This window comes from Triturus cristatus, chromosome 11, assembly GCF_964204655.1.
Source record: "Triturus cristatus chromosome 11, aTriCri1.1, whole genome shotgun sequence".
In the NCBI taxonomy this organism is placed as follows: Eukaryota; Metazoa; Chordata; class Amphibia; order Caudata; family Salamandridae; genus Triturus; species Triturus cristatus.
The window spans coordinates 1004296822-1004323712 of record NC_140594.1 but is presented as its reverse complement, the minus strand read 5'-3'; the positions used below and the strand labels follow the sequence as shown (position 1 = coordinate 1004323712).

The window sequence follows — 26891 nt, the reverse complement described above, 5'->3', positions numbered from 1 at the left end:
CATAGTAACTACAGACCACCAAGTAAGGGTAGTTAATTTATTACACAGCCAAAAATAACTGGACATTCAAACACTTCAAGACGAGGGTGTAGAAATACAATGGAACCAACATAAAACCAAATCTGCTAATAAGGTTGAGTCGGTGCAGCATGCACAAGACAATTAATTCAAGAAAAAGGATGCAGCCGATCAAAAAGCACAAGTCCAAATTCCCCTGAAACAACAGTTGTTGAAAAAAAAGCATTTTTTCTATCCCTACACTAATGCTCACGTGACATCCCTACTTAAGCAGTCATTGGGGCAGGATAGATAAGGGTGTCAGCACATGGAGTCTTCCTTAGAAGTACCACCACTTCAATGGCTCAGGTAGCATGACGGTACTGAGACAAAACTCGTCCTAAGATGCTCTCTCTCCAAAGGCAAACAAGAAGTGGGGCTCTTTCCCTACTTGCAATGTTCCAATATCACAGGTATCTTCCCAGGATTCCTTTCGGGTCATGCCATCCAATCAGACCACATTCTCATAGGTAGTTTTCCACTGGACCGTGATTTTCTTGAACTGCAACAAGATGTCCTTGATTCCCAGGCTTTCTCCGGTGAGAAAATACAACAGTTATCCTTATCGGCATTAATTTCTAATGTATCATCTTCTCTCCTTGCATAACACCTAAAACAAAGATATTATTTTAACTAACAAGGGTGCTTCTTCCACCTACAACACAAACGTGAGAAAGGACAAAATCCACCATGCACTTGAAATTCGAACCGTTAATTCTCTTACGAGAGCTTCCAGAGAAATGTATTTCAGGCCTACACAATTCAGCTAATGTAAGAGAAATGGAACATGAGCTTTAGGAAACTGCATGGAAATTAAGGCACATTTGGTTAATATCCCTGCCCACATATATTATATCATGATTAATAAACACATTCAATAATACATGGTTGTCAGTTGTACAACACGAGTGCTTCTGTTAGTGTTTTCTGCTGGCTTCATTTGATTTTCCACATTAATTCTTCACGTATTCTAAATAATGGCCTGAATACATCACGTTTATGTTATTACGCTTCAAAGTCCTAACACTTAGGTTAAAATGACAAAGGATTATATGTGGATGCGTTCTATGCATGTGATTATCATGCACCCCTACAAATGGAAATACATTTTGCGCTACATCACATGTTTATTTGGGAATTGGTACAATGCAGGATACTAGTGCTTGTACTTAATTCACTGAATTGATACGCTCAACCCTATCTAAAACAATTGGTAAATCCATATTTGCCCACAAGGTCAAAAGCATGGCAATGGTACTTGACTTTTGGAGTTCACTCATTCATGATGTGTGGCATTCTATTTCACTAGATCTGCAAAATATTCCAAGTTTGTTACCCTTTTGGAGGAATGTGCCTCTATAGAAAAGGATATGTCTGACTTTCTTTATTATTTTATGATGCCTTCTTTGTCTTTGCTTGCTGGTTTTGTCTTGGTCTCTTGATTAGGAACCTCTTGGAGAGCAAACTCCTTTTGGATGAGGCCATGGTTATTGAGCACGTAACAAAAAAGAATAAAAACAAAACTAAAACAATGCATTTTAACAAATGCCCCACATCACATCCACCAAACTCTATTAATGCAGAAACCGTGTATCTTAAAATCATATGTGCGCATGCTGCTTAGTGATAGTCAGAAATTAGTGTCCCCTGATGTTTATGGACAGCAGAGTAATATATCGTGACTTCATTCCAACTCAGGTAACCACAAAGGACACTGGTAGATACTGGTAGAGGACGAAGATAATGACACTAATGATGAGTTGTGTGATTCTGTGTGAGTGGGAGGTGGGGGCTGCAATTGCCAGCACTTCCCCAAGGGAGTAGTGTGGGTGGTCATGGCAAGCTAGCGTCTCCTGGTAATTCACAGCAGGAGCACGGCAGGACTTCCTGAACTTTACCCGGGATACCTGCACCCTACAAGGGTGAAGCAGAGACCACATCCAGTCCCATGGAATCAGCCAGTGTGTCCCTCCCTTGCACAACCAGGGAAAGCAGTCAGGTAAGACTATTATTCTCTCACTGTAGAGGTCAGAACATCCACACTCAAATGCTTGCACACTGATACAATGAGTGCTGTTTAATGCTGATATGCCACAAGCACATTTAGCAAATTTTCTTTACACCCATCCTGCAACCTTTTTGCAGCAGAAGCCTCACCACCTCATTCCGAGAGTAGCAAGGCCAATTATACTCATTTTCTGCAACACTGAATGCTGGTCTTAGTGTTCGGTAACAACATTTTTAAGCAAGTCCTATTAATACAATTGAGGCAAAATGTATTGGATTTATATTTTATTTTTATTTTCCAGGATGCCCCTTTGGATACTTTGGCAGGAACTGTATGCAGCATTGTATCTGTGATAACAATGCTGCTTGTCATCATATCACTGGGCAGTGCAGCTGCCCACCTGGCTGGAGAGGACAAGATTGCACGGAGGGTAAGTAGCAGGATCTCAAATCCTTCGTCTCAGGTTTTTATTGAACTGAGAACACAACTGTAAAACATACAATACAAGGGATATTCGTCCACATTTGCTACAAGTATAGTTTAACTTATTTAGTTTACACAAACAATTAACACCCTGGGTAGGTTAGAGGTTTGTATGTAATGTCCAACTATTCTGACCATGGACCTGGCAACCCTTATAAATTGGTTTTAAGTGTCCTTGGTAATTCTGCTTGTGTGCTGCTACACATGTGGACTTGACAATGTGGCTATCCCACTAGATACTCCAAAATACTACATCCAGGATCCAATACCTTATAAAACTTTTTGGGCTTCCATGTCAAACATAAACCAGATGCATTTCCATTTCTCTCTTGAATAACTGATTTATATCTTTGAAGAAGACTAATAAAGTCCAATTTCAAACCGTGGCAATATTCTCTCTGCCAAGCCCTTTCAGAACCCTTACACTTGGTTTAAAATGTTGCCAAATCTGACAACCTAGGTGTTGGACTAGTGCACATGGAAGAGGATCTAAAACTAATAAGAAACCAATAACATGATGGTCTCCTTGAATCAGTCTTCAAAGGGCTGACAGGGCACTAGGTGAATCACTCTGAACTTCATTCAAGTCTACGAATTTTTGTGTTTTTTATGTGGGTACAGTGGCAGTCCTAGAGATTATGGCAGAGAAAAAATGGACTTCTGGTCCATCTGTGGAAGAGACTTTATAAAAAGGAATCTCTAGTGTACATTGGGAAAAAGGGATGTATGGTATGAACGATTGCATGCGTGGTGCCAACAGCACATTGATTAAAGCCTAGTATACAATATGGGGGAAGAAATTATGACATCAAAGCAGTCCATGTAAAGGGCTGAGAGCTTAAAATCTCCCAAAACCACGTTCTTAGAAGCTTTAAGCACATAAGGTGCAATAGATTCAGAAAAAGAGTCACCAACGCGAATTAAGTTGGCAGTCCAGCATTAAATTGGAAGTTGTAGAAACATACAGAAATTAGATTCTTTGATGATGGCTGCTAGAAATCCCATTCTGTAACAAGAGGAACCAGGAGCTCTTTTTATAGGTCCAGCATACTTTCTCCTAAGATTAGTAAACTATCTCTAAACAGGGTGTGTGTGCAGTTCCTCAGAATTTATATAAAGGTGGTGTCATAGTGTTCCAGTTCAGGGAAGAGTGTTCCAATAGGAGCAAGTGCCCTCACTCACCCCAAAGGCTGTCATGCTTCATCATTGGGCTAGCTCCTCGTTGGGACGGCACTGCAATGCCCGACGGGTACCCATGAGGGGACTCTTTGCCGAGGATCTTTTGATAGCCGTATGATGAAGTGGAGGAAAGGGGGTTTGTTTGTAGTGTCTGTAAAGTGGTGTAAACAGGAGTGAGTTAAAATAGGTCTAATGATGTTCAGTATCAGATACATTTATTGATTGAGCAGCGGTAGGTCTGACGGCGGACGCCGCACCGCGTCCGAGGCACTAATAGACATTTCACTCTGCCTTGACCTCACGAGACCATAGCTAACCCAACTTAGAACTGTGATCCAGGTCATGGTATAATTAATTTGTTGACGTGGTGAATGACTCATTACTGAACCACAATGCATAGATTATTGAATCTAATCATTCTGTTGTGTAGTCTGTTGCTGTTAGGTCCTGAAGAATCACCACTTGATCCGAATGGACAGACACATTCGACAAACATGTGACCACATTTTTTTAAACAAATCTACTTTGCTTATTAGGACTATTGTACCCTGAATAAGTACCAAATCTTGTAATTAGGTTAGTGAGCTCAATCAAAAAAGTTATCTGATACTAAACATCACTAGACCTTTTTTAACTCACTCCTGTTAACACCAATTTACACACACTACAAACAAACCCACACACCCCCACTTCATCATACGGCTCTCAAAAGATCTCCAGCTAAAAGGCCCCTCATGGGAACCCGTCGGGCATTGCACTGCCGGCCCAACAAGGTAATGAAGCATGACACCCTTCCAGGTGTGTGAGGGCACTTGCTCCTATTGGATGTCGCTACCTGAACTAGAAAACAAAGACACCTCCATTTTCTAGTTACTGAGGAACTGCACACACCCCTTGTTTACTACTAGAAATCCCAGCCTTGCATCTCGAATTGTAGTGGCTACTCCACCACCAATACCAGCCAATCGTACCATCTGTAATCATAGAACACCCATGAGCACACCAACAGGTCCACAAGAAGGGCCTAGCTAGTTTTCAGTTACTACTAAGATATCCAAGTTAACTTAGTCAATACATAGATTTAGATGCTGTGCTTATTCGGTGACATAATATTGAGAACCATGGCTGAGAGGGAGTTCAAAGCCTTCTATCATTGTGGTTGCTCCCAGAAATCCAGCTGGTCTTATGGTTTCCTGGACTTGGGGTGCAATGAATATGGTTTCTGCCATCTAGGGTCAGCGATAACAGAAGGGCAGAAGTACATGTGAAGTCTCACAACTATACCTAGGATGAGAGGTGAAGCTAGGAAAGAGTCATGGGTCATCAACAGTACTGCACACCTCCATTCCTGTCTTGCGTGTAACTTTAGCGTGGACATGTGTAGATGACTCATCTTGTGTGCACCGCATATACAGTTCATTACTGTGTTATGGTACAACAATCTTATGGTCATGGTTCCTGTGTGGGTGCACTCCTGTTTGCAATCGCTGTTTCTACAAAGTGTTTTAAAATTTCAAATATCCCTGGGTGGTGTATCGTCTGGCATGGGTACTTTTCTACACAAAACTGCAACACCGTTGGACAAGCAAATGCTCCCCACTAAGCACTGCTGTATTACTGGACACAAGAGCTTAGATCACATGTTCATACGTATTCGAAAATTTGAACTCAGTCATTCCTCGAAAAAATCTTATAACGTTTTATTGAATACTGATCATTCTTAATTTTCCATTTGGCTAGTTGACATTATCTTTCCATGTTAAGTAGTTTCTTCATCATTATGTTACAGTGAAAAAGTGACATCAGGGAAGACAAAAGAGTGTAGTCCTGGAACTCCTGCTGCATACAGAGCTGAATTTATCAGAATGAAATAAACAGAATTCAGCAGTAGAACGTTCTAAAGTTATTTACATAATAAAATGTCCATGGGCAAATATGTATGTCTTAATGCAGAAATAGTTATTCACAAGCTTTCTGCTCAGTCTGTTGGTGTCGGTTTTTGGTTTTGTGGTTTGAATACGGATTTGTGAATCACAGATTCAGTCTCAAACCATCTGATATGGCCCTAGATTTGGATCACATTTAGACAAGAACATCATTTAGGAGTAGCCACGAGTTGCACCAGCAACCCCTGGCTGGCCCTTTTTGACCCCTGGCAACCACTAGTCTCAGAGGTAGCAAAGGAAATTCCAAGAGAAGAACAAAAGGTAAATGGTGCTGTGATATGCACTGTGTACTTTCTGCAGCTCCGGCTGTGAATTCAGGCTTTCAACTTAAAATAAATAAGTATACAGCAGTGAAATGTATGCTCTGCTGAATAAACTTTTAAAGAAATGAAATAAAAATATACATTTTAAACAAGATGTTGCAGAATTGTATTATTGTGGACATATAGAAAATTATGTGTTTAAATAAAGACCTCACCTATGTGCTGTAGTGTCTTTTTGGGGTTGTAATTCTTTATTAGTCATTTTGCAATATAAATTACAAACACTGTAGCATTAACCATCCAATTAAAATGGATAAATAAACAGGTGCATTAAAACTTATCTAGTTCTATGCTTTTATATGAGTAATAAAGAACAAAATTCATTTTAATATATACTAAAGGAGAGGTAAAAGTGAAATATGTGTAAAATATTCACTGTTCAATTGTAGTTTTACATAAATCAGATCATATGTAGCCTGAAGGTCAAATATGGCTAGTTATAAACATGGTGAGGAAACTTCCCTAACTCGTTTATTATTATACAGATTAAATTATTAAGACATAAATAACAGGACTATAAAAAGAGATTATAATAATATATATATATATATGTTTCCTTCTTGGAGATTAACTTGGAACTTCAGTATTTAAAACCATTGAACCATTCTTACTGTATTATTGCTTTTACTGCAAATTCATATTTGAAAAGGAAAAAAAGGTATAAAGAGTGTGCTTGCATAAAATAAAGAGAAAGGAGAAAGCGGTTAAATGTTTGGGAATGAAAAAGATAGTGTGTTATATTGTTGAAAGCAAAATATGCTTTAAAATATAAACTTGATAATAGATATAATCCGGAATAGAGTTTGAAGCTGTATCCGGTATAATAATAATCACATGAGAAATAAATAAAGGAAGGAAGAAGGTCCTAGACCTATATGTAACTACGTAAACATGTGTGAGAATTTGCTATGATGAGAGATGATCCTAACAGTATAAGATCTCCATTCTTAATCTTGCCTGTATTGGTCGCTTTCTACACGTAAGAATGGACCCCAGACTTGCAGAAATAAATCTGTCTGGTCTTGAATATTGTAAATAACTTGTTCATGGGAAGCTGTGTGTATCATGGATACTAACCAGGCTTCTTGTGATGGTGGATTTAGTGACTTCCATTGTCGCAATATGCATATTTTATCTGTGGCTAATCCTGTGTGCATAAGACAGCACTGTGGTTTGGAGAGGCTCGGGGAATCTCGGAAGTCATGCAGGAGAATGGTGGTGGGTGTAAGTGGGAGATGTAGAGGCAGTGTGTTATGTAGAATTTGGTCTATATAAGACCTATAGGATTGAATCATAGGGCAATTACATATGATGTGAGCCATGTCGCAACCAGCTGTTGTGCATTTCCAACAATTGGTATGAGAAGCAATCCTGCACTGTGTAATTTTACTGGTGACCAATGCCAGTCGTGCAGAAATTTAAATAAACAACATTTCAGTCTAGCCCCATGAGCACCTCTGTTTACATTTTTCAATATGTCCATCCATTCTCCATCTTCGTAAGAAACCGATAAACTGGGTTGCCATCTGATACAAAGATCTCTAGATAAAGGCTGTGAAAACAGATGTGAAGTAAGCGTCTTGTATAAGCCAGATGTAAATCCTTTATGCTTCCCCCAAGTATGCAGATATGATACTACTGGTGAGGATTGCAGCAACCAGGGACGTGGTCCTAAACTCTTAAGTAGGCAGTTACTAAGTTGTGTGTAGCTTTCAGCCTGCTGCATCGGAAGATCAAACTCTTCTGTTAGTTGCTCAAAAGATTTGAGGCAGCCATCTTGTAAAAGCTGGTCTAATGTGAAAATACCTGCTGCTTTCCACTGAGCAAAAACAACAGTTGATGGACAGAATGCAGAACAATGTCATACATTCACCCCGGTACAGAGATCTGGGCCTAAATCCATCGTTTTTTTTCTCACCATGCCATTCCAGTTTGAACCCAGCCATATGCAAATCAGTCTTGACCCTGTGCCCCATGGGAACAGTCCAGCCCGAACTGCCAAGCCAGGTCCTCCCTGGACTGGAAACAAGCATCCTAGGACTGGTTTCAGGCTTTCAGCCGTCGTCAGCCAGGATAGCTTGATTCCAGTGGCATGGAGAGCACGGGACTCACGTCTGAGCATACCCGTCCCACTCGGGGTGACAAATGCAAAAACAACAGTTGATGGACAGAATGCAGAACAATCTCATACATTCACCCCAGTAGAGAGATCTGGGCCTAAATCCATCGTTTTTTTGCTCACCATGCCATTCCAGTTTGAACCCAGCCATATGCAAATCAGTCTTGACCCTGTGCCCCATGGGAACAGTCCAGCCCGAACTGCCAAGCCAGGTCCTACCTGGACTGGAAACAAGCATCCTAGGACCGGTTTCGGGCTTTCAGCCCTCATCAGCCAGGATAGCTTGATTCCAGTGGCATGGAGAGTACGGGACTCACGTCTGAGCATACCCGTCCCACTCGGGTGACAAATGCAAAAACAACAGTTGATGGACAGAATGCAGAACAATGTCATACATTCACCCCAGTACAGAGATCTGGGCCTAAATCCATCGTTTTTTTGCTCACCATGCGATTCCAGTTTGAACCCAGCCATATGCAAATCAGTCTTGACCCTGTGCCCCATGGGAACAGTCCAGCCCGAACTGCCAAGCCAGGTCCTCCCTGGACTGGAAACAAGCATCCTAGGACCGGTTTCGGGCTTTCAGCTGAGGCCAGGATAGTGCTTTTCCTTTGAGGCGAATACCTGTATAATTCCACACAAAGGCTTCCTCATGTATACATGGGTTAAAACGCAACAGACGATGCGCCCTTTGCCAAGTTTTGCGCATTGCAGACAGTAATAGATTAGTAGGGTCAAGACGGCTTGTTCCCGTCCCATACAAAGGTGAAAGGCCCACTCCTGTGGATAGCAGGTGCCTTTCTATTTGTACCCATTGTGGTATATCAGAGATGTCCGTTAACATGTACGCCACTTGAGATAATTGCAATGCAAGGGTGATATGTTCTATCGATGGGAGAGTCAGACTTCAATTAGAGTGATGTGCTTTCAGCTTTGTCACAGCTAAACGGGGTCTTGCTGATACCCATACAACATATTTAATCTTAGAATCTATAAGAAGTAAGGTGGACAAAGGAATCTGAAGGGGAAGCAATCCAAGGCTATAAATAAAATGTGGAAGGGTGACCATTCTCACAGCTTATACCCGACCCCACGTGGATTATCCCAGTATCTACCATTTTCAAAAGTTGTTCTACAGCTGGGTTAGTAGAGGGCTTAAATTATCTGCAAGCATTCCTTCTGTTCCTTTGTTCACCAAAATACCTAAGTACTTGAGACGTGAAGCTTGCCAGTGAAAGGGGTAACCTTGTATAGCTGCTTTTGTGGTCCCATCTGATATGGGCAGTGCTTCACTTTTGTCCCAATTGATTTTGTATCCAGAAAAGGAAGAGAAATCATCTATGATTTTGAGCAGTGATGGTGGAGTGCGGGACACTTCAGTGATAGTGAGCAGGATATCATCAGCGTATAAATAAAGTTTAGATTCTCCCACCGGAAGAGGAATGCCCGCAACATTTATTGATTGATGAATTGTGGCAGCTAGGGGCTCTATAGCCAAGAGAAATTAAAGAAGGGAGAGGGGGCATCCCTGACGTGTTCCTCTGCATATTGGGAATGGGTCTGAAACAAATCCTCCACAATTGACCCGTGCAGTTGGGTTCTCGGATAGCAGTCGCACCTTGGCTATAAATTGCTCTCCCAAGCCGGATCGTTCTAAAGTTTTAAAAATGATTCCCATTCAACGTGATCAAATGCCTTTTCTGTGTCAAGCAATAATGCCAGTGCATCAACCTGAAGAGATCTGGCAGACCAAAGTGCATGAACCAAAGTGCGCAAAAGATTCCTAGAGGAACATCCTAGGAAGAACCCACTTGCGTATGATGAATTAAGGAGGTTAAGACTTTGCGAAGTCGAGAGGCTAGGCTACTGGCTATTATTTTGAATCACAATTTAGGAGTGAAATGGGGCAGTAGCTGCTGCAAAGCAAGGGATTCTTTCCAGTTAAGGTAAAACTGCTATTACTGCATTATTGGAAAGGCATCCTAAGGAAGCTTCATGATCTGCTTCTTGAAAAGCGGTGTGTAGAGTATCGACTATCCCCTCACCTGACCAGCGATAAAATTCAGCTGGATAGCCGTCTTCACCCGGTGCTTTGTGATATGGAAGTTTGACAATTGCTTGCGATATCTCTTCCTTGCTAATCTCTTCCTCAAGGAATACTCTTCCCTCATCTGAGAGATGAGGCAGCTCCACTCCAGCAAGAAAAGAGATCATCTTATCTCGATCTATTTGAGTCCCCAGAATGTACAGGGATGAATAGTAAGAAGCAAATTCATTAACAATATCCTGGGGTCGGGTCAACATAAAACATAAAGCTTATTCTGCCTTAGATGTAAAAAGACTATTTAATGCCATACGGGTTTGCTCTAAAGACTTATGATGTTGTATAGTTGGCCTTGTGGTGTATGGACGGGTTTTTGACTCAATTTCGTGTTCCAGCTCTTTCTGCGAGCAGAGTTTTGTCTATTGGCCTGCGCTGCATCTCTCATTAGTTTGCCTTGTATGGTAGCTTAGCTGCCACCCAGAGAGTCCTATTAGAGCCCACAGATCCCTGGTTGGTGGAGAGATAACTCTGAAGATGTTCCCGTAACTGGGATTTACCCTTGGGAGTTTTATGGATTTGAATATTCATGCGCCATGGTTTACGTCCCGGCTTGGCCAATCCTGTTTGCAGAGATAATAGAACCGGGGAATGATCAGAGATCAGCGCTTTTAGAATACAGGAGTCCTGGACTGAGTGGATCACACTTTGGGACATTAAAAAGTAATCCAGTCCAGAGAGAGTTCCATGAGTAGGGGAAGAGAATGTGTACTCAGTATAAGCTGGATGAGAAAGACGCTATTGATCTATCAGGTCATTATCTTTAAGTATATCACCCATCAAGGCTCTATCCATGGCATTATTCTTGTCAAAGGGACTGGTTTTATCCAGAACTGGATCTCTTACTAGATTCCAGCCCCCACCTATAAGGTATTGCACGGCATTTATTTCTGTTAGCAAGCGGTTCAGTTGTAGAAAAAATGATTTGTTTGCACCTGTAAACTGATCCCACACATATATGGGTTTCACCTATTCGTAACTTGACAAATATATATCGTCCATTTGCATCTGTCCATGTCTTTGACCCCACAACTGGAAGACATTTACAAATAAGAATTGCTACACCACATTTACGGACAGGGCTTGTGATCCCTCCCTCTGTATACTACTGTGGAACACTTTTCTCCCCCAATCTCTGCGCAGCTTTTCGGATTCCAGTGAGTCAAGATGTGTCTCTTGAAGCAAAGCCACATCTACCTTTTTTGTTTGAAAATAAGAGAGTACTTTTTTTCTTTTGATCTAATGCGTCAGCCCATGAACATTCCATGTGATTGCATGCAATGGGCGAAAGTTATTCTTGTCTATAAAAACACAGGTGGTGTACGTATTCAGCAAAGTCCGAAAAGGTGCTTAAGGGCTTTCAGTGGAGTGGGAGAACTTGTAATAGTTTTTGGGTGAGGGTTGAGCGAGGAGATGGATAAGTGTGACAATGAGAAGGAATAATTCTGAAATCAATGTAATTTAGATCTTACAGACCTATTAGGTATTGACACATATAGTGGGATGGGAAAGTGGGCTAAAGGGCCCAATTAATATCTCGAGTATGACTGTAAGGCTTGTCGGTGGAAGTATACCAAAAGGAAATAGTAACAGTAATAAAAGAGATAAATAAGAGAAGAAAACATGTGGTATGGTGTATCAACACATGGAATTGTGCACTTTTAACCGCGGGTCTGGGCTCACTAGAGCACCGCCACAGGAGGGAGCCCCATCAGGAGAATATAACAATAGCCAGGGCTGTACAGGAGGATCTAAGAACACAGAAAAGATTGATAATAGAACAAATGTGACTTAAGGTCGCATGAGTCACAACTGTGAGTAACATATAATAAATATATCCATATTAAGATTTTGAACAAAATAAGCATTGTTAGTCCATAAAGTATCTCATGTTAATATAGGCAGAAGTGTAGTTATAAGTTTGATTATGACTGCTGAGATAATGACAACAATAATGATAATGAAAGGAATCAATACTCATCTGTCCCATGTGTAAGTCTGACTTTCCTTTAAAGCGTAGTAATTATATATTGCTCAGTCTCTGATGAGAGGATCTTGAAAATAATCATGGTGGGGACATTAGCTATAGTAGCATCTTCGGTCAGAACTATACACTGTTAAGACTTATTCCTTGTCTAAAGTAGATTTTGAGGAGAAGCAAGATTTATCTCTATGCTGTTCCTGTGTGAAGGTAGATACTGTTTGCAAGGCCGAGGTTTTGTCTTCACATGTGCCTGTCTAAGTCGCTCAAGTTAGGGTCTAGAATCATGATGAGTCTGGTCTGGAGGGACATGCTGAATGTCCATGTCCTGTGGTTTCCTTTTTGTCCAAAAAGTTCTGTAAATTCTCAGGATTATAAAAGTCTTTTGAATCTCCTTTTTTGGTGATGCGGAAAGGAGCATGCTCAAATAGAACATATTTGATGTCCAATTTTCGCAGTTGAGGTCTCATAGAAAGAAATGCTTTTTGTCTTTCATTAGTTTCTCTGGAGAAGTCACTGCCTTGCGGATTTCATGACCCTCATATATAAATGGGCCTTGTGTACCAGCTGCCGTTAATAGTTGTTGCATTTGGTCATGTCTTAAAAAGCAGGCAATGAGGGGTCTTGGGTGAATAGTTATATCTTTTTGTGGAGGACCAATACGATGTGAGCGTTGAATTTCAAGTGATGGATCAAAGGTAATGCCAGTCAGTTTTGGAAGAATATCACATAAGGATGCTCTAGCATTCTGACCTTCATTTTTTTTAAAGGAAATCCCCAAAAAAACGAATGATATCTCTTCTGCTACAATCTTCCAGATTCACAAGCTTGCTTTGTAGAAGCAATAGTTCTTGATTTCTGCTTTGGACTGAGTCAAGTTGGCTCTCCACTACTGTTAGTCATTGATCCAATCCTTCCTTCGTGTTATGAAATCCTACAATGTCTGCCCTAATTGACTTAGCCTCCACTGTGAGAGAGGTTATATTAGTGTCCATATCTTCCAGGCGACGACTGATTGTCAAAACTTTATATAAAATGCGATCCATAGTCTCACCTTGTGCTGGGGTGAGGTGACTTGAGACCAACTACATGCAGGAAGAGTAGAGCCTTTCATAGGCATGTTGTGTGATTACTTTAGTGCTTCTGCAAAGAGGAGCGGATTGTAAGATTTGTTTCCGTGTTTACTGTTAGACATTCGTTTATAATCTGAGTGACTCAGATGCAGTATTAATATTAGTTACCTAGGCCTTAGACTTGAATTGTATTGTGAAGGATCTTGTATCTTTGTTGCTCCTTGGATACACCTGTACATAGATCAATTTTCCAGAATGTCTGCCCTGTTAGCTAAAGTATCAAAATACATTAGTATCTGTGTTATAAGAATTACTACAAGATCGCCACCTTCACAGGAAAGAACAGTATTTGCAGAGTAAGCCCAGCAACTGCTCTCTTTAGTCGCAAAGAGAATATCATCGCATTATCTTTATCTCGAATAGACTCAAAGGGTGGGAATCCTAAGTCATGTAGGGAACTGTGCCTCAAGTACTTCTGGTCTCAAAAGCTCTTTAGCAAACACAGGGCATCTTATATCAGAACGAGTTAACATGAGATTTCATCCAGACCGATCTCTTTCTAACAATATCCAGGAATTTTTAAATTTACTGATTTTGTCACATTTTCCACTTATGTCAAGTACAATATTATCAGCGGAGATGTAGTCAACATTGACCCATTTTACCACATTTGAGTGATAAATGGTCTGTCAAAGTACGCAGAGTACATTTTCAGTCACCTCCGGAGGTTGTAAGCATTCCTATTTTTATTTACCAGGACAATGAGGATGTGTATAAAAGGTATTTTTATATTATTAATGTATAATATGTGTGCAGTTTCATTCCCTTTTAGAAGCGCCGGTAATGAGGAAGGTGTAGTCTCTTCAGTTCTGTCGGGAACAGGTGTTATAAAGTCGTCATAGGGGCGACAGATGTGGCCGACGTGGCTTGCAGAGTACGAAAGATCTGAGGATTCTGAGATGTCGCAGGCCCAAATGGTTTCAGTTACCTAAAAACTTCTTCCTATCAGCACAATAAGATGTCACTATTCTGTCACTATTCTTTTAGGAGCACCGTTAGTGAGGAAAGCGATGTCTTTTCCAATTTCGCCGTCCGCAGATATTACAAAACCCTCACAAAGGTGACAGACGCAGCTGATGTTTCTCACAGGATTCGCGAGGTCTAAGGCTTCTGATGCGTCATAGGGCCAAATCAGTTCTGGTTACCTCAGAGCTTCTCTATACCAGAATGAGCCCTAAAAAAGCTAATTTTTCAGCGAGACTCAGGCCAGCTGTAGTCCGAGCATTCAGCGTTTGGAAATCATCAGTGCTGCAGCCCTGGTCGCGCAGAGCCCGTCCCGCGGTGGAGCTCTCTCTTCAGGTGGCCAGACCATGCCCCAATGCTGTAGTGTTTTGACTTGTGATGCCAACCAAAATTTATTAACAATGCTAAGGAACAATGTACGTCAATTATATTGCTTACATTGGTGTACATAAAGAAATACATATGGACAAAACCAATAATATTTTTTAAATCTTTTTGTGCTTCACTCCGTAACTTTCCAATACGTTTTATACAAACTATTGAATCAGGAGATTGAGGCATAAATAATTTGGCCTCACAATGTTATTTTGTGTTTCAGTGGCACTGTATTTGCATTTTTCTAAAATAGATAATTTTTGTGCAATAAAAAAAATAGAGATATCTAATGTTCCTATCATGACAGTACCCTATTTAAAATGAAAGTGACATATAAAATGTGCATTTGTCTACGCTAGTAAGTTGTGTTAGTATATAATTGTGCATTTAAGAGTCTCTTAACTTCAGCATTATTATTTATTTTAATGTATTCGAGATTAAGGTCATGTGACATAATTTCCTTGGAGACGTCAGATCATAAGACGTCACTTCCAGTGATGTCATTAGGTCAAAGGCAAGTCATGTGATGTCACTTCCGCTTCCCCAGGCATTTTGGTGAATGTTGGCCCATGCATTTAGCCAACTTGGGCCATGGCCTGACTCTTCATGTATTTTATGCTTGTCCATAGCTGGGCCCAAACTGAGGTGACATGGTATGCAAAATAATGATGAATTGGATGCACCCCAGAGTAGTTACCAGTTGCTGAGATTAATTCAAGCATTCCATCCATCACTTTTTTGTATACTTCAGTGGTCATACGACGAAGCCTTTTGATATGCTTTCATATGAGACAGACTTTTTTCAATTTTAGACAGATTTCTTTTTACTATTTCATTGTTTACAAAATGAATGAGGTCACAAAACCGACGTATAATTTTTTCTAATTTCAGTTCTTTATTTTTAATTGCTTGTGCTTGACAGGAAGAAATGAAGTTCGAGAGAAATACTGATCTGCAGACCTTTGTGTTTGAATTATATATTTTTAGAACAAGCAAATTGGTGACCAGCGTTTTCTTTTTCAGGAATAGTATATACGTTTCAATTTATTTTTGTTGCAGTTTTATATAGCAAAATTTAGGCCAAAGGCATTAGAGCACTTTACATGAGCAGCAGTTTTCATTGCACAAGGTAAGATTATGAGATTCGCCCAGAATTACAGGATATTGAGCTGACACCCGGACTCGAACCCTGTTTTCCAAAGAAGGCATCACTGGATGTTTGGCTGCACCTCCTCTATTCTGAAACAAGGAACTGCTTAACCTTTCCACAGATCTTGCACGATGGGCCCAGTTCACAAAGAGCCGCGCACTCATAGTGGAGGCCACGTAGTTGTGGCGGGACCTCCTCAATGAGAAACTGCAATGCGGATATCCCGCCATGATTGTGGGGCTTCGGTCATGAGTGCGGAGGCCCTTTGTGAATCAAGGCCAAAATCTTTATTGATGAACCTATTTTTCTTGCTTTTATGTCTTCGAGAGTTGGCGACATGAAAAAGTGTGTCACATGCGCAAGAAGCGTGGCCTTGATTACCCCCTCTAACGCATGCAGTGCAATCACAGCTGTAATCTATCTTGATCGCTAGCAGTGCTGGAAATTTTTAATTAAAACACAGCATGCAGCTAAAGTTTGTTTTTCTAAGTTGGTTGTCTTTATTTTAATTACTAATTGTGATCATAAATTAGCATATTCATTAGAATGTTCCGAGCCGGACTGCCAATCAGATTCCTCAGTGTGAAGTAATGATGCACCACCGGTGGCTCACATTAAACAACCACACTGATGCTTCATAATATCAAAAAAAGGGTGAAAAGAGCACCAGCATTTTCCTCATTAAAAATGCCTTCTTTGCTGTTATCTGTTTACAAGTTATAGCATTGGCATTGCTGCCTCGAAATATCCTTTTTCATGGATATCTTGATTCTGCCAGATTGTGACTATTTCTGTTGTTCTGGTTTGTGCCCTTTAATTTACTCAGTCACTGACTCCAACTGATAGGAGGGAAATGTTTACAGTCTGGGCAATGGAAATCCATATTTGGTTCTGCTCTGTTGTACTGTAGTCTAAAATTATTATTATTATTAAATTATTATTATTTTTTTTTTTTTTTTTTTTTTGAAACCGTTTATTGCAATCTCAAGTATATACAGGTATGGGCCTACAACCTTCCGGCCGGCCGCTAGAGTGACAGGAGCACCTGACAAACGTACAAAAAGGCACTTGGCGTTGCAGAGAAGTAAATCAGGAGGTATCAACGACGTGGGCCATGTGACTCTAAGCGCACAATACGGTTTCATTTTATACAAACACAACAACACAGAAAAACCACACCCGCAAGGCAACCCGCAATCGAAAGTAACCACACGTGCTCCTCAAATGAGGGACCCCGACCATCCACAGGAATCTAAAGAGGGGGAAGGGAAACAAATCCAGGACTGGGGGAACTCTGTGCCCGGGGCTGGGGGAGGGGGTCAACTAGGGGGACGGAGCCGGTGAGGCAGCAGGTAGCAGTGGTGGCTCGCAAATACCCCCGCGGTAGGCATTCCAGGGGCCCCATACTTTCACCCACGCCCCAGGCTTACCCCTCGCCACATACACCACTTTTTCTCGGAACATGCACCAATCCATGTGTTCTTTCCAGGCCGACACCGCCGGGGGGCTCTGGGATCCCCACAGTTGAGCAATGTCACGCTTAGCTATCATATATCCCAGAGTCACCCATCGCGTCTGCGGAACCAAGTAATCAGTTGGTTCCCACACATTCAGCAGGCATCTCCTCGCTTCAGGCAGCAGCACGACATGCGTAACCACTCGCAGGACCTCATGCACACCACGCCAGAATCGCTCCACCTTCGGGCATTCCCACAGAATATGCAAAAAAGTCGCCAAAGCACCACACCCACGCTTACACAGCCCATCATCAGCATAGCCCATACGCAGAAGCCTTGGCGCCGTCATGTAAACCCGGTGGAGGATCTTGAGCTGGACGAAGCGAAGGCGAGCCGGTATGGCCACCTCCTTCGGAGAGGCCACCGCGGAAATCCAGTCTTCGTCGTCCAACTCCAGCCCGTCGGCAACCCAAGCCTCACGGAGGCCGGTCAGCAGGCCCGAGCGGTCATTGATCAATTTTTTGTAAATAAGGGAGATCGTGCTGTCCGGAACGTGGCCATCCAGCACTCTATCCTCCAGGGGGGAAGACTCCGGGATGGAGGCGACGTCTGGGAAGACGGAGCCCAGCGCGTGACGGACCTGCAAGTACCGAAAGTATTCACTGCCCTGCAGCTGAAACTCCGTCTGCAGCGTCTCGAATGTTTTAAATCCCCCTCTCGTCCAGAGGTCCCCCACTTTACTGATGCCAATCGTGTCCCACTTCTCGAAGCCCTTCGAGGTCCACAGGGAGCCCAACCGCTGAGGCGCATACAACGGCGACGCCCGGGTCAAACGGTCCTTCCACCCCATAGCTGCATTGGCCGCGTGCCACACCCGCACCATGACACGCGTGGGCCCCGTCAAGCGGGGATCCGGCGCGCCAGAGTAGAGCGCTCGATTGTAGTCGCCACCGGGCAGGAGCATTTTGTCCATTTCAAATGCCGGGTTCAAGGCGGGCCCATAGAGGCCGTGATTAATTGCAGCTAGCTGGGAGGCCCAGTAATACCGCTTAATGTCCGGGAGGGCAATCCCCCCGTCATACCACGGGAGCGTCAACTTCGCCAGGGCTATACGCGGCCTCCCGTCCCAGAACAGGCGGCGCTGTAGACTCTCCACCTCACGGAAGTAGCGCGCCGGGACTAGGTCCATAGTGTTCTGGAGAGCGTACAGGAAGCGCGGCAACGACATCATCTTAAACAATGCCGCCCGGCCGAGCGGCGAAAGCGGCAGGCGCCGCCAGCGCGCGACGTCCTCCTTCAAGCGCTGGAGGGGGGGAAGCAAATTTCGCTCGTAGCGGGCCTCCGGGTCCAGCGTGATATAGACACCCAGGTACCGAAACCCCTGCGAGGCAATCTGGATCGGACAGCCCCGCGGGAGGACGGGAGCCTCCCCGGAAAGCACATAGACACATGATTTAGCCCAGTTGATGACGAGGCCTGAGTTACGGCCAAAGGAGCGCAGGACATCAACCAGGACAATCAGTGATTTGCGCGGGGAGGCTAGGTACAAAAGGATATCGTCAGCGTAGAGGGACACGCGGTCCTCATATTCGGGGGTCCAACGGAGACCACGGATGGAAGGGTGCCACCGCAGCCACTCCGCCAGGGGTTCCAGGGCCAATGCAAACAGGAGCGGCGACAAGGGGCAACCCTGTCGCGTGCCCCGTCCCAGCGCGAATGGGGCCGAGACTCGTCCATTCACTACCACCTGCGCTAATGGGCCCGAGTACAACAATTTGACCCAGCTGATGAATCCCGGTCCAAATCCAAATTTCGCCAGCATCGCCCAAATGTATGGCCATTCGAGCGTGTCAAACGCCATGGTGGCGTCTAAGGACGCCAAGATGGCCGGCTCCCGCACAAACGGAACACGTGCGAGCACCCCGTGCAAGCGCCGCAGATTGAGGGCCGTGTTGCGATGGGGAATAAAGCCAGACTGGTCTTGGTGGACCAAATCGCCCACCACGCCGACCAGCCGGGTGGCGAGCACCTTGGCAAGGATTTTGGGCTCCGCATTCAAGAGCGAGATAGGCCGATAGGAGGTAACCCGGTCTCGGGGTCTCCCCTCCTTGTGGACCATCACGATCGTAGCCAGGCGTTGGTCCGACGGGAGGGAGCCCCCCGAGTGGGCCGCCAGGAACATCGCGCGGAGGTGGGGTGCCAGTACGTCCGGTCGCAGCTTATACAACTCGATAGGGATGCCGTTCGGGCCCATGGCCTTGCCAGATGCGACCGAGCGTATGGCAAGGGCAATTTCGTCCGAGGTAGGAGCAGCATCCAACGACTCCCTGTCCTCCACCGAAAGGGAGGGCAGCGCGATATCCCGAAGCAGGGCATGGGAATCCGCCTCCGAGCAGGGAGAGACCGGGGAATACACCTCGCGGAAATAATCCGCGAAGCAAGAGACAATGTCTTCTGGCTCGGTGACACGTACCCCATCCATCCTCTCAATCAGCGGGACCACACGACTCGCTATCTCCTTTTTATCCAACCACGCAATCAATTTACCAGCCTTATCACCCACATCATACAGTCGCCCCTGTTGCTCTCTACTGAGGCCCCTGGCTGCCTCCGTGACGAGGGCCCTATAGGCCGCTTGCTTAAGGTGTAGAACATGCAGTGCAGCATCCGTCACCCCACTCCCCAGAGCACCCTCTAATTCAGTAATTTCGGCCTCCACCCGGGTCACCTCCTCCTGCTCGCGCCTCCGGGCATGGGATATGAAGGAGAGGGCCTCCCCCCTAATAACTGTCTTGAAGGCCTCCCAAAGGGAGATAGCCGAAGGGACAGACCCCACATTCTCCTCAAAATACCGCTGCAAGGATTTAATCAAGTCAGCACGAATGGTGGGGTCGCGCAGGTACCAGGCATTGATTGGAGCTACCCTGCCCTCCCCCCTCGGGAGGACACCAAAGTGCAACAGGAGCGGGGAGTGATCTGAAATACCCCGCGCCAGATGGCGCACCTCTCCCACCCTCCCAGCATAGGCCGCAGGGACAAGGATATGATCAAGCCGCGAGAGGCTACCATGGGCACCCGAATGGAAGGTGTATTGCAGCTGCGTGGGATGTTTTAAGCGCCAGCAGTCCACCAATCCCAATGTATCTAAGAGGCCGGACAGCCACGCCTGCGCCCGGGGGAGGTCCTTAGGGGGGTGACGATCCATAGTCCCAGAAACCACCGCATTGAAATCCCCCCCAACCACCAGAAGCCCCCCCGGAAGGTCAAGAAGGAGGCGCCCCAGGTCCGCAAAGGTGGTAGACTGTAGCCCCGGCGGGACGTACACTGAAACAAAGACAACCACTTTGCCCTCCATTCTCCCCACCAAGGCAGTGTAGCGTCCCCTCTCATCATGGCGCACCTCGTCTATTTCCAGCGGGAGCGAGTTCTTAACCATGATGCCCACCCCCCGCGAGCCAGACGTGAAGCCCGAGTGGGCCACCAAACGATAGCCACGCCGATTCATGGCACGAAAGGAATTACCAATAAGGTGTGTCTCCTGCAGAAAGACCACATCTGGCGAAATTCGTTTCAGATACTGCAGGACCACACCTCGCTTAATCCTATCCCCCAGTCCATTAACGTTCCAAGACAACAAAGTCAAGTCCCTACCCCCCATCACATACAGAAGCCATCATTCGTCCCCCCGAGAGCACCTCAAAAACATCAATACAGTAAAGGGTTTGCCTTGCGGTAAAAACAAACAACACCCCACCCCAATCCACCCATCCCAACAGAACTCCCCCCTCCCTGCACCCCTGCATGAGCCCGAACAGCCCCCCCAAAGTGCAGTGTGCCTGTCGCCCCATAGATGAAAAAACTAACTAGTCCCCCAGAGGAGGAGGGAAAGCCCCCAAGAGACCCCGTACGACCTCCACGGGAGGGGAACTTACACAATCAGTCAATGATGACAATAATGTTGTCCGGAGCAAGGCCTACTATTAGTCCCTCAGTCCTGATCCGGCGAGCCCTCCCCACCAACCGCGCCCCCCCCCACCCCCCCGGCCCCGATCCCCGGGCAAAGTGTCCAACCAGTCCCCGGCCGCCTCGGGACGATCAAAAAAGTGCGTGCGGCCATCCACCTCTACCCTCAACTTCGCTGGAAAAAGCATCGCATACTTGAGGTTCAGGTCCCGTAGGCGACGTTTGACTCCGAGAAAACTCAGTCTCTGCTTCTGGACCGCCGGAGTAAAATCAGGATAAAAGTTTACGTCCACATTGTCGAGTCTGACCGGTCCTTGTTGCCTAGAAGTCTGCAGGATAGCGTCTCTGTCCCGAAAGTTGAAGATCCGGGCGATGAGAGGCCTCGGAGGGGCTCCGACCTTAGGCCTTCCTCCGGGGACCCTGTGGGCACGTTCCACCGCAAAGAGTTTACTCAGCCCCCGGGGCTGGAGACGGGTGAGGATCAGGTCTTCCACAAACAGATCCGCCGCCTCCTCCTCACGTCCCTTCGGCACCCCGACAATGCGGACATTGTTCCTCCGGGCCCGACCCTCGGAATCCTCCAGTCGACGATCCATCAGGGCGCTCGCCTGGCCAAGTCGGCGCACCTCCTTTTGGAGGGCCGCCACGTCCGTTGTGAGGCCCGAGGTGGTGTGGGCCAAAGAGTCGACCCGGTCATTCGTCTTAGACAGATCGGCCCTCACCAGGCCCACATCCACGAGGACCGAGTCAATCTTCTGCGCCAGTGTGTCAAAGCGCTGGTCCACCGAGGCCTTCATCTCGGCGATGGCGCCCATGACGTCTCGGAGGGTCAGATCCGCGGGCAGAGCAGGAGCATCAGTCGGGCCCACAGGGGACCTACGCGGCGCCTCTGGAGATCCCTTCTGGAGGGTGTAGCGGTCCATGCTGTTGGATTGATGGGCTGCGCCACGGCGGGTCGATTTCACCTTTGCCCGGTCGCCATCTTGCTTCGTGGACATGGCTCCAGTCCCCAAATCGTGCCAATCTCCTTGAAAGGGGCTGACAAACCAGTTCACGGGCTCCGGGGGGGGCGACCACAGCTCCGTAGGGCGGGTCACAGCTGGCGGGCCGGCAGGGCACCCCGACGAAGCCACACCACCGCACGCCGCCCCGCGACCCTACCTCGCTTGGCAGCAAGGAGGGCGCGAAAGCGAAAGTGAAAGCGCGGGGCACGCGAGTCGCCCAGCCTCGCCCGCCGCTGTTGTTCACTTTGACTCCGGATCGCCCCACAACTCCAATCCGGGGGGCCGGCGTGGAGAAGGCCGCAAACCTCAATCGATGCTCCCGCCGGTGTCCGAGGTCCGATTTGGAAACGGAAAACGGGTGGCACCTCAGCTCGGTCTCACGAACACAGTCCCCTCGTCTAGGACAGGATATGGTCAGGATTTATGCAGGAGGTCGCGGAGGTCCTCGGGAGCCTCGCACCTACGCGGCCATCTTGGTTGCGCGCTAGGCTCCTCCTCTCTATTATTAAATTATTATTTAATTTATTTCTGAAGCGCTTGGTTGCCTGAAAAGGCATCCTGGCGCTAACACAGCCTAATACAGTCGGTCACACTTTACCCCTTCAGTCACACTTTAAGTGATTTCCCAAACTGACCAAGATCTAGTGATTTTTGCAACGAGATTGGTAAGCGTTTCCAGAAAGTGCTGCATGTACAGAGAAAGCTTTACCTCCAGCCCAAGAAAGTCTATATATGCTGTGAACCAAAAGACCAGCTTCAGCAGATCTCAGCCGGTGTCCTGTGCGGTAGGTATTCAATCAGCCAAATAATTTATTGTTTAATTAGTTAAAACCATAAAAGATTTACAATAAAATAGTTTTTAGAAAAAGATAAAAAGAAGTGCCAGTTACTGAGCTTATTTCTCAGATAAACAGGTCCCATCATATGTACACCAGTGTAGGCAATGCAGAGCGATTTTAAAAGGATCGATCCTCTTACCTACGGGTAGTCAATGCAGCTTTGTAAGCTTTATTGAGGCTGAGGACAATCGTGGGAGATTCGGAGCTAAACGCACTGCCTCATTTTGAATGCGAACCAACTGTTTAATCAACAAATCAGAGGCACCGAAAATCAATACACTACCATAGTCTAACGGGCTGAGAATGGTAAGAATGAGAGCTCTATATCCTGACTGAAGAAATGGTGGTAGTTTCCTTAAAATTTTGAGCGGTAAAAAGAAAGTTGATGATAGCCTGTTGACATCAGAGGTCTGAGATACATTATTCAAAAAATGACTCCAAGATTTCGTACCTCTAAGGATGCCGACTATGGAAAATTGGTCTGAGGTGACCAAAAGTCCACCAGCAATAACCAAGGGACCATGTTTTACATCTCTTGGTATCCAGACAGAATATCGAGTTGGAAAGGACTACATACACAAATATGGAGTTGGAAATATCGTGACACAGAAATATCCACAGCAAGAATACCGTGGTCACGTGCGAATGTATTCGAAACAGTGATTTCTGTATACTGGCTGAATTGTTCCTATGTTTTTAAAATCAATAAAAATGTGTTTATAAAAAAAGAATACCGTGGTCAAGAATATCAAATTTAAGGTAAGAAATATCGTTTTTAAAAATATAGAAGTCATTAATATCGTTTACAAAAATTGAATTGTTTAAAATATCGATTTTTAAATTAGTGTTATGTATTTTAGTTTATATTTTAAATACATGTGACATGTGTTTTTTGTCTAAGTATTATTTATGTTTTTTTAATATATGTGTTAAACGTTTAGTAGTTATCAATTTTATTTTAATTAAATTTGGTGTTTTTTAGTTCCGTAGCCGGATGAGGGTTTATAGGGGAATAGGGTGGGAAGTCATTTATTTATAATAAATGTGTGAATATTTTGTATTTATTAATATTTAATTGATTTAATAGTGTAAAGTCTGGGAAGTAATGTATTTATAATTATTTATTAATTGGTTGTTAATTAATATTACTTAATTAATTGAAAATTAAATATGGAACTTGTGTAATTCATTTTAGGTGTGGGTTGTGGGGTTTATAGGGGTAAAGGGTGGGAAGTAATGCATGTTTAATTAAATAATAATTAGTTGATCATGAATATTAATTAATTAATTGATATTTAATTAGGGCAATTGTTTATATTTTTTTGTGTGTGGGTTTTACTTTTATGGGGTAAAGGGTGGGGAGTAAATTAATTTTACGTACTTCATAATTAGTTGTTATATACTATTAATGTTTTAATTGAAGATAAGTTTTAATTGGGTAATTTATTTTTTTACAGTTTTATTTTAGCTGTGGGTTGTGGGGATTATAGGGGCAAAGCGTGGGAAGTTTATTAATTTGTATGCGTTTTAAATAGTTTTTTAATTAATAATATTTCTTTAATTGGTCATTAATTATGTCAATTATGTAAGAATTTTTTTTTTACATTTAGATGTGAGTTGTGAATTGTGTTGTTTGATAGGGTAAGAAATAAAAAATGTAAATTTATGTAATAATTAATGTTTTTGTTTCTAAATAATTTCAAATGTAAAATATTTATTTGTTTGAAAATTATTTTGTATTTTATTTAATATATGATATGTAGGTATTTGTCATATGTATTTAACAGTATATTATGTTTTTTTGATTTCTTAATATTAAATACATTTGTATTTTAATGTTTAACATATTTATATATTTTTTTATGTATCTTGTTTTTTAAATATTTTGTTGTTAATATTTTGTTTGTTTTTAATTTTGAACTGACTGCAGTGAGAATATTAATTGTTACACCCTGCTTTCCCCTGTATCTGAGGATACTAAGGAATCTCAAACCTTTCCTACCACAAGCTGATTTCAAGCAAGTGGTCCAAGCGCTTGTTTTGCCGAGGCTTGACTATGGCAGTGCTATGCTCTGTGCCCCCCCCCAAATATACCTTGGCCTCACTAAGGGCATCATTGAACGCGGCGGCCAGATTGGTTAGGGGCACCAAGCAAAATGCACACATCTCCCCAGCCTTAAAATCCCTAAACTGGCTGCCCTATGAAGCAAGAATTCAGCTAAAGATTGCCTGCCTTTCTCACAAAGCCCTTCACTTCAAAACCCCCATCTATCTAGCGCAAAAGCTAGAACTATCCAGAGGGGGTAGACCATCTAGGATTGCTAACTCTCTCCTCCTGAAACCTCGGATCTTTCGCAAAAAGAGAACATGTCAACGATCTTTCTCCAGCTCTGCACCGAAAATCTGGAACTCTCTTCCACCGGTTATTCGTAGAATCTCCTCCAAGGTTGCTTTCAAAGAAGTAAAAAGATTCCTCATGAATAAGTTCTTACCTTAATAAGATGTGCGATTGTCTGCTCTAATGCATTGAACATACTCCAGAGGTGGTTGTTAATCTTGTATATTTTTTTTTTCTGGTCTTTTCTCTTCGTTCTCTCTTGTTGACTCATTTGCTCCCCTCCTAAGTCACTTTGTATCAGTTACTAGCCCATTCTTTGTTGACCCCAGGAGTTGTAACCAGCCTTGTTATGTGGGCCCTATTTGATTCATTGTTTGTTTTATATTCCCATTTGACTCTTGTACTGAACTGTTACCTTCCTTTCCCTCAAATTGTAAAGTGCTCTGATATCCCTCGAGATCAAGTTCGCGCTATATAAAACTTTATAAATAAATAAATAAAATACTGTTGCACTGATTGGAGTGGGAATAGTAAAGTTTATCCCACCACTATCCAACACTTTCCCTACTGTTGCACCCACTGGAGTGAAAATAGTAACTTTTACCCCTTTGCTATCCAACACTTTCCCTACTGTTGCACTCATTGGAATGGGCATAGTAATTTGTACCCCTCCGCTATCCAGCACTTTCCCTACTGTTACAATTATTGGAGTGGGAATAGTAAATTTTATCCCTCCCCAATCCAACAATTTCCCTACTGTTGCACTGACTTGGGTGGGAATAGTATTTTGTACCCCTGCGCTATCCAACACTTTCCCTACTGTTGCACTCTTTGGAGTGGGAATAGTAATTTTAACACCTCCGCTATCCATCACTTTCCCTACTGTTACACTTATTGGAGTGGGAATATTCATTTTTACCCCTCCGCTATCCAACACTTTCCCAATTGTTGCACTCACTTGAGTGGGAATAGTAATTTTTACCCCCTTGCTATCTAACACTTTGCCTACTGTTGTACTGACTGGAATGGGAACAGTAATTTTTACCCCTCCCCTATCCAACACTCCCCCTATTGTTGCACTCACTAGAGTGGGAATATTAAATTGTATCCCTCTGCTATCTAACGCTTTCCTTACTGTTGCACTCACTGGAGTGGGAATAGTAAGTTTTACCCCTCTGCTATCCAACACTTTCCCTACTGTTGCATTAATTGGAGTGGGAATAGTCATTTTTACCTTTCCGCTATCTAACACTTTCCCTACTGTTACACTCACTGGAGTGGGAATAGTCATTTTTACCCCTCTGCTATACAACACTTTCCCTACTGTTGCACACACTTTCCCTACTATTGCACTGGTAAATTTAAGTTTAAGGATTTTTAAAAAGTTTAAGTTTTTCATTTATATTCTAATGTTTTTTTGAAGGATGTTATGTTATTGAGATATATATATATATATATATATATATATATAT

The 26891-nt window shown here is 43.8% G+C and overlaps 1 protein-coding gene across 1 annotated transcript in view; it reads left to right on the top strand.

The window, feature by feature from the left end:
- The window catches only part of LOC146785830 (uncharacterized), a 946503-nt gene that overhangs the window by 737874 nt on the left and 181738 nt on the right, over positions 1 to 26891 (top strand). Inside the window, exon 20 of the mRNA XM_085635161.1 lies at positions 2367 to 2495. Coding sequence (XP_085491287.1) covers positions 2367 to 2495 — 129 coding nt within the window. The remainder of the gene's footprint in view (positions 1 to 2366; positions 2496 to 26891) is intronic.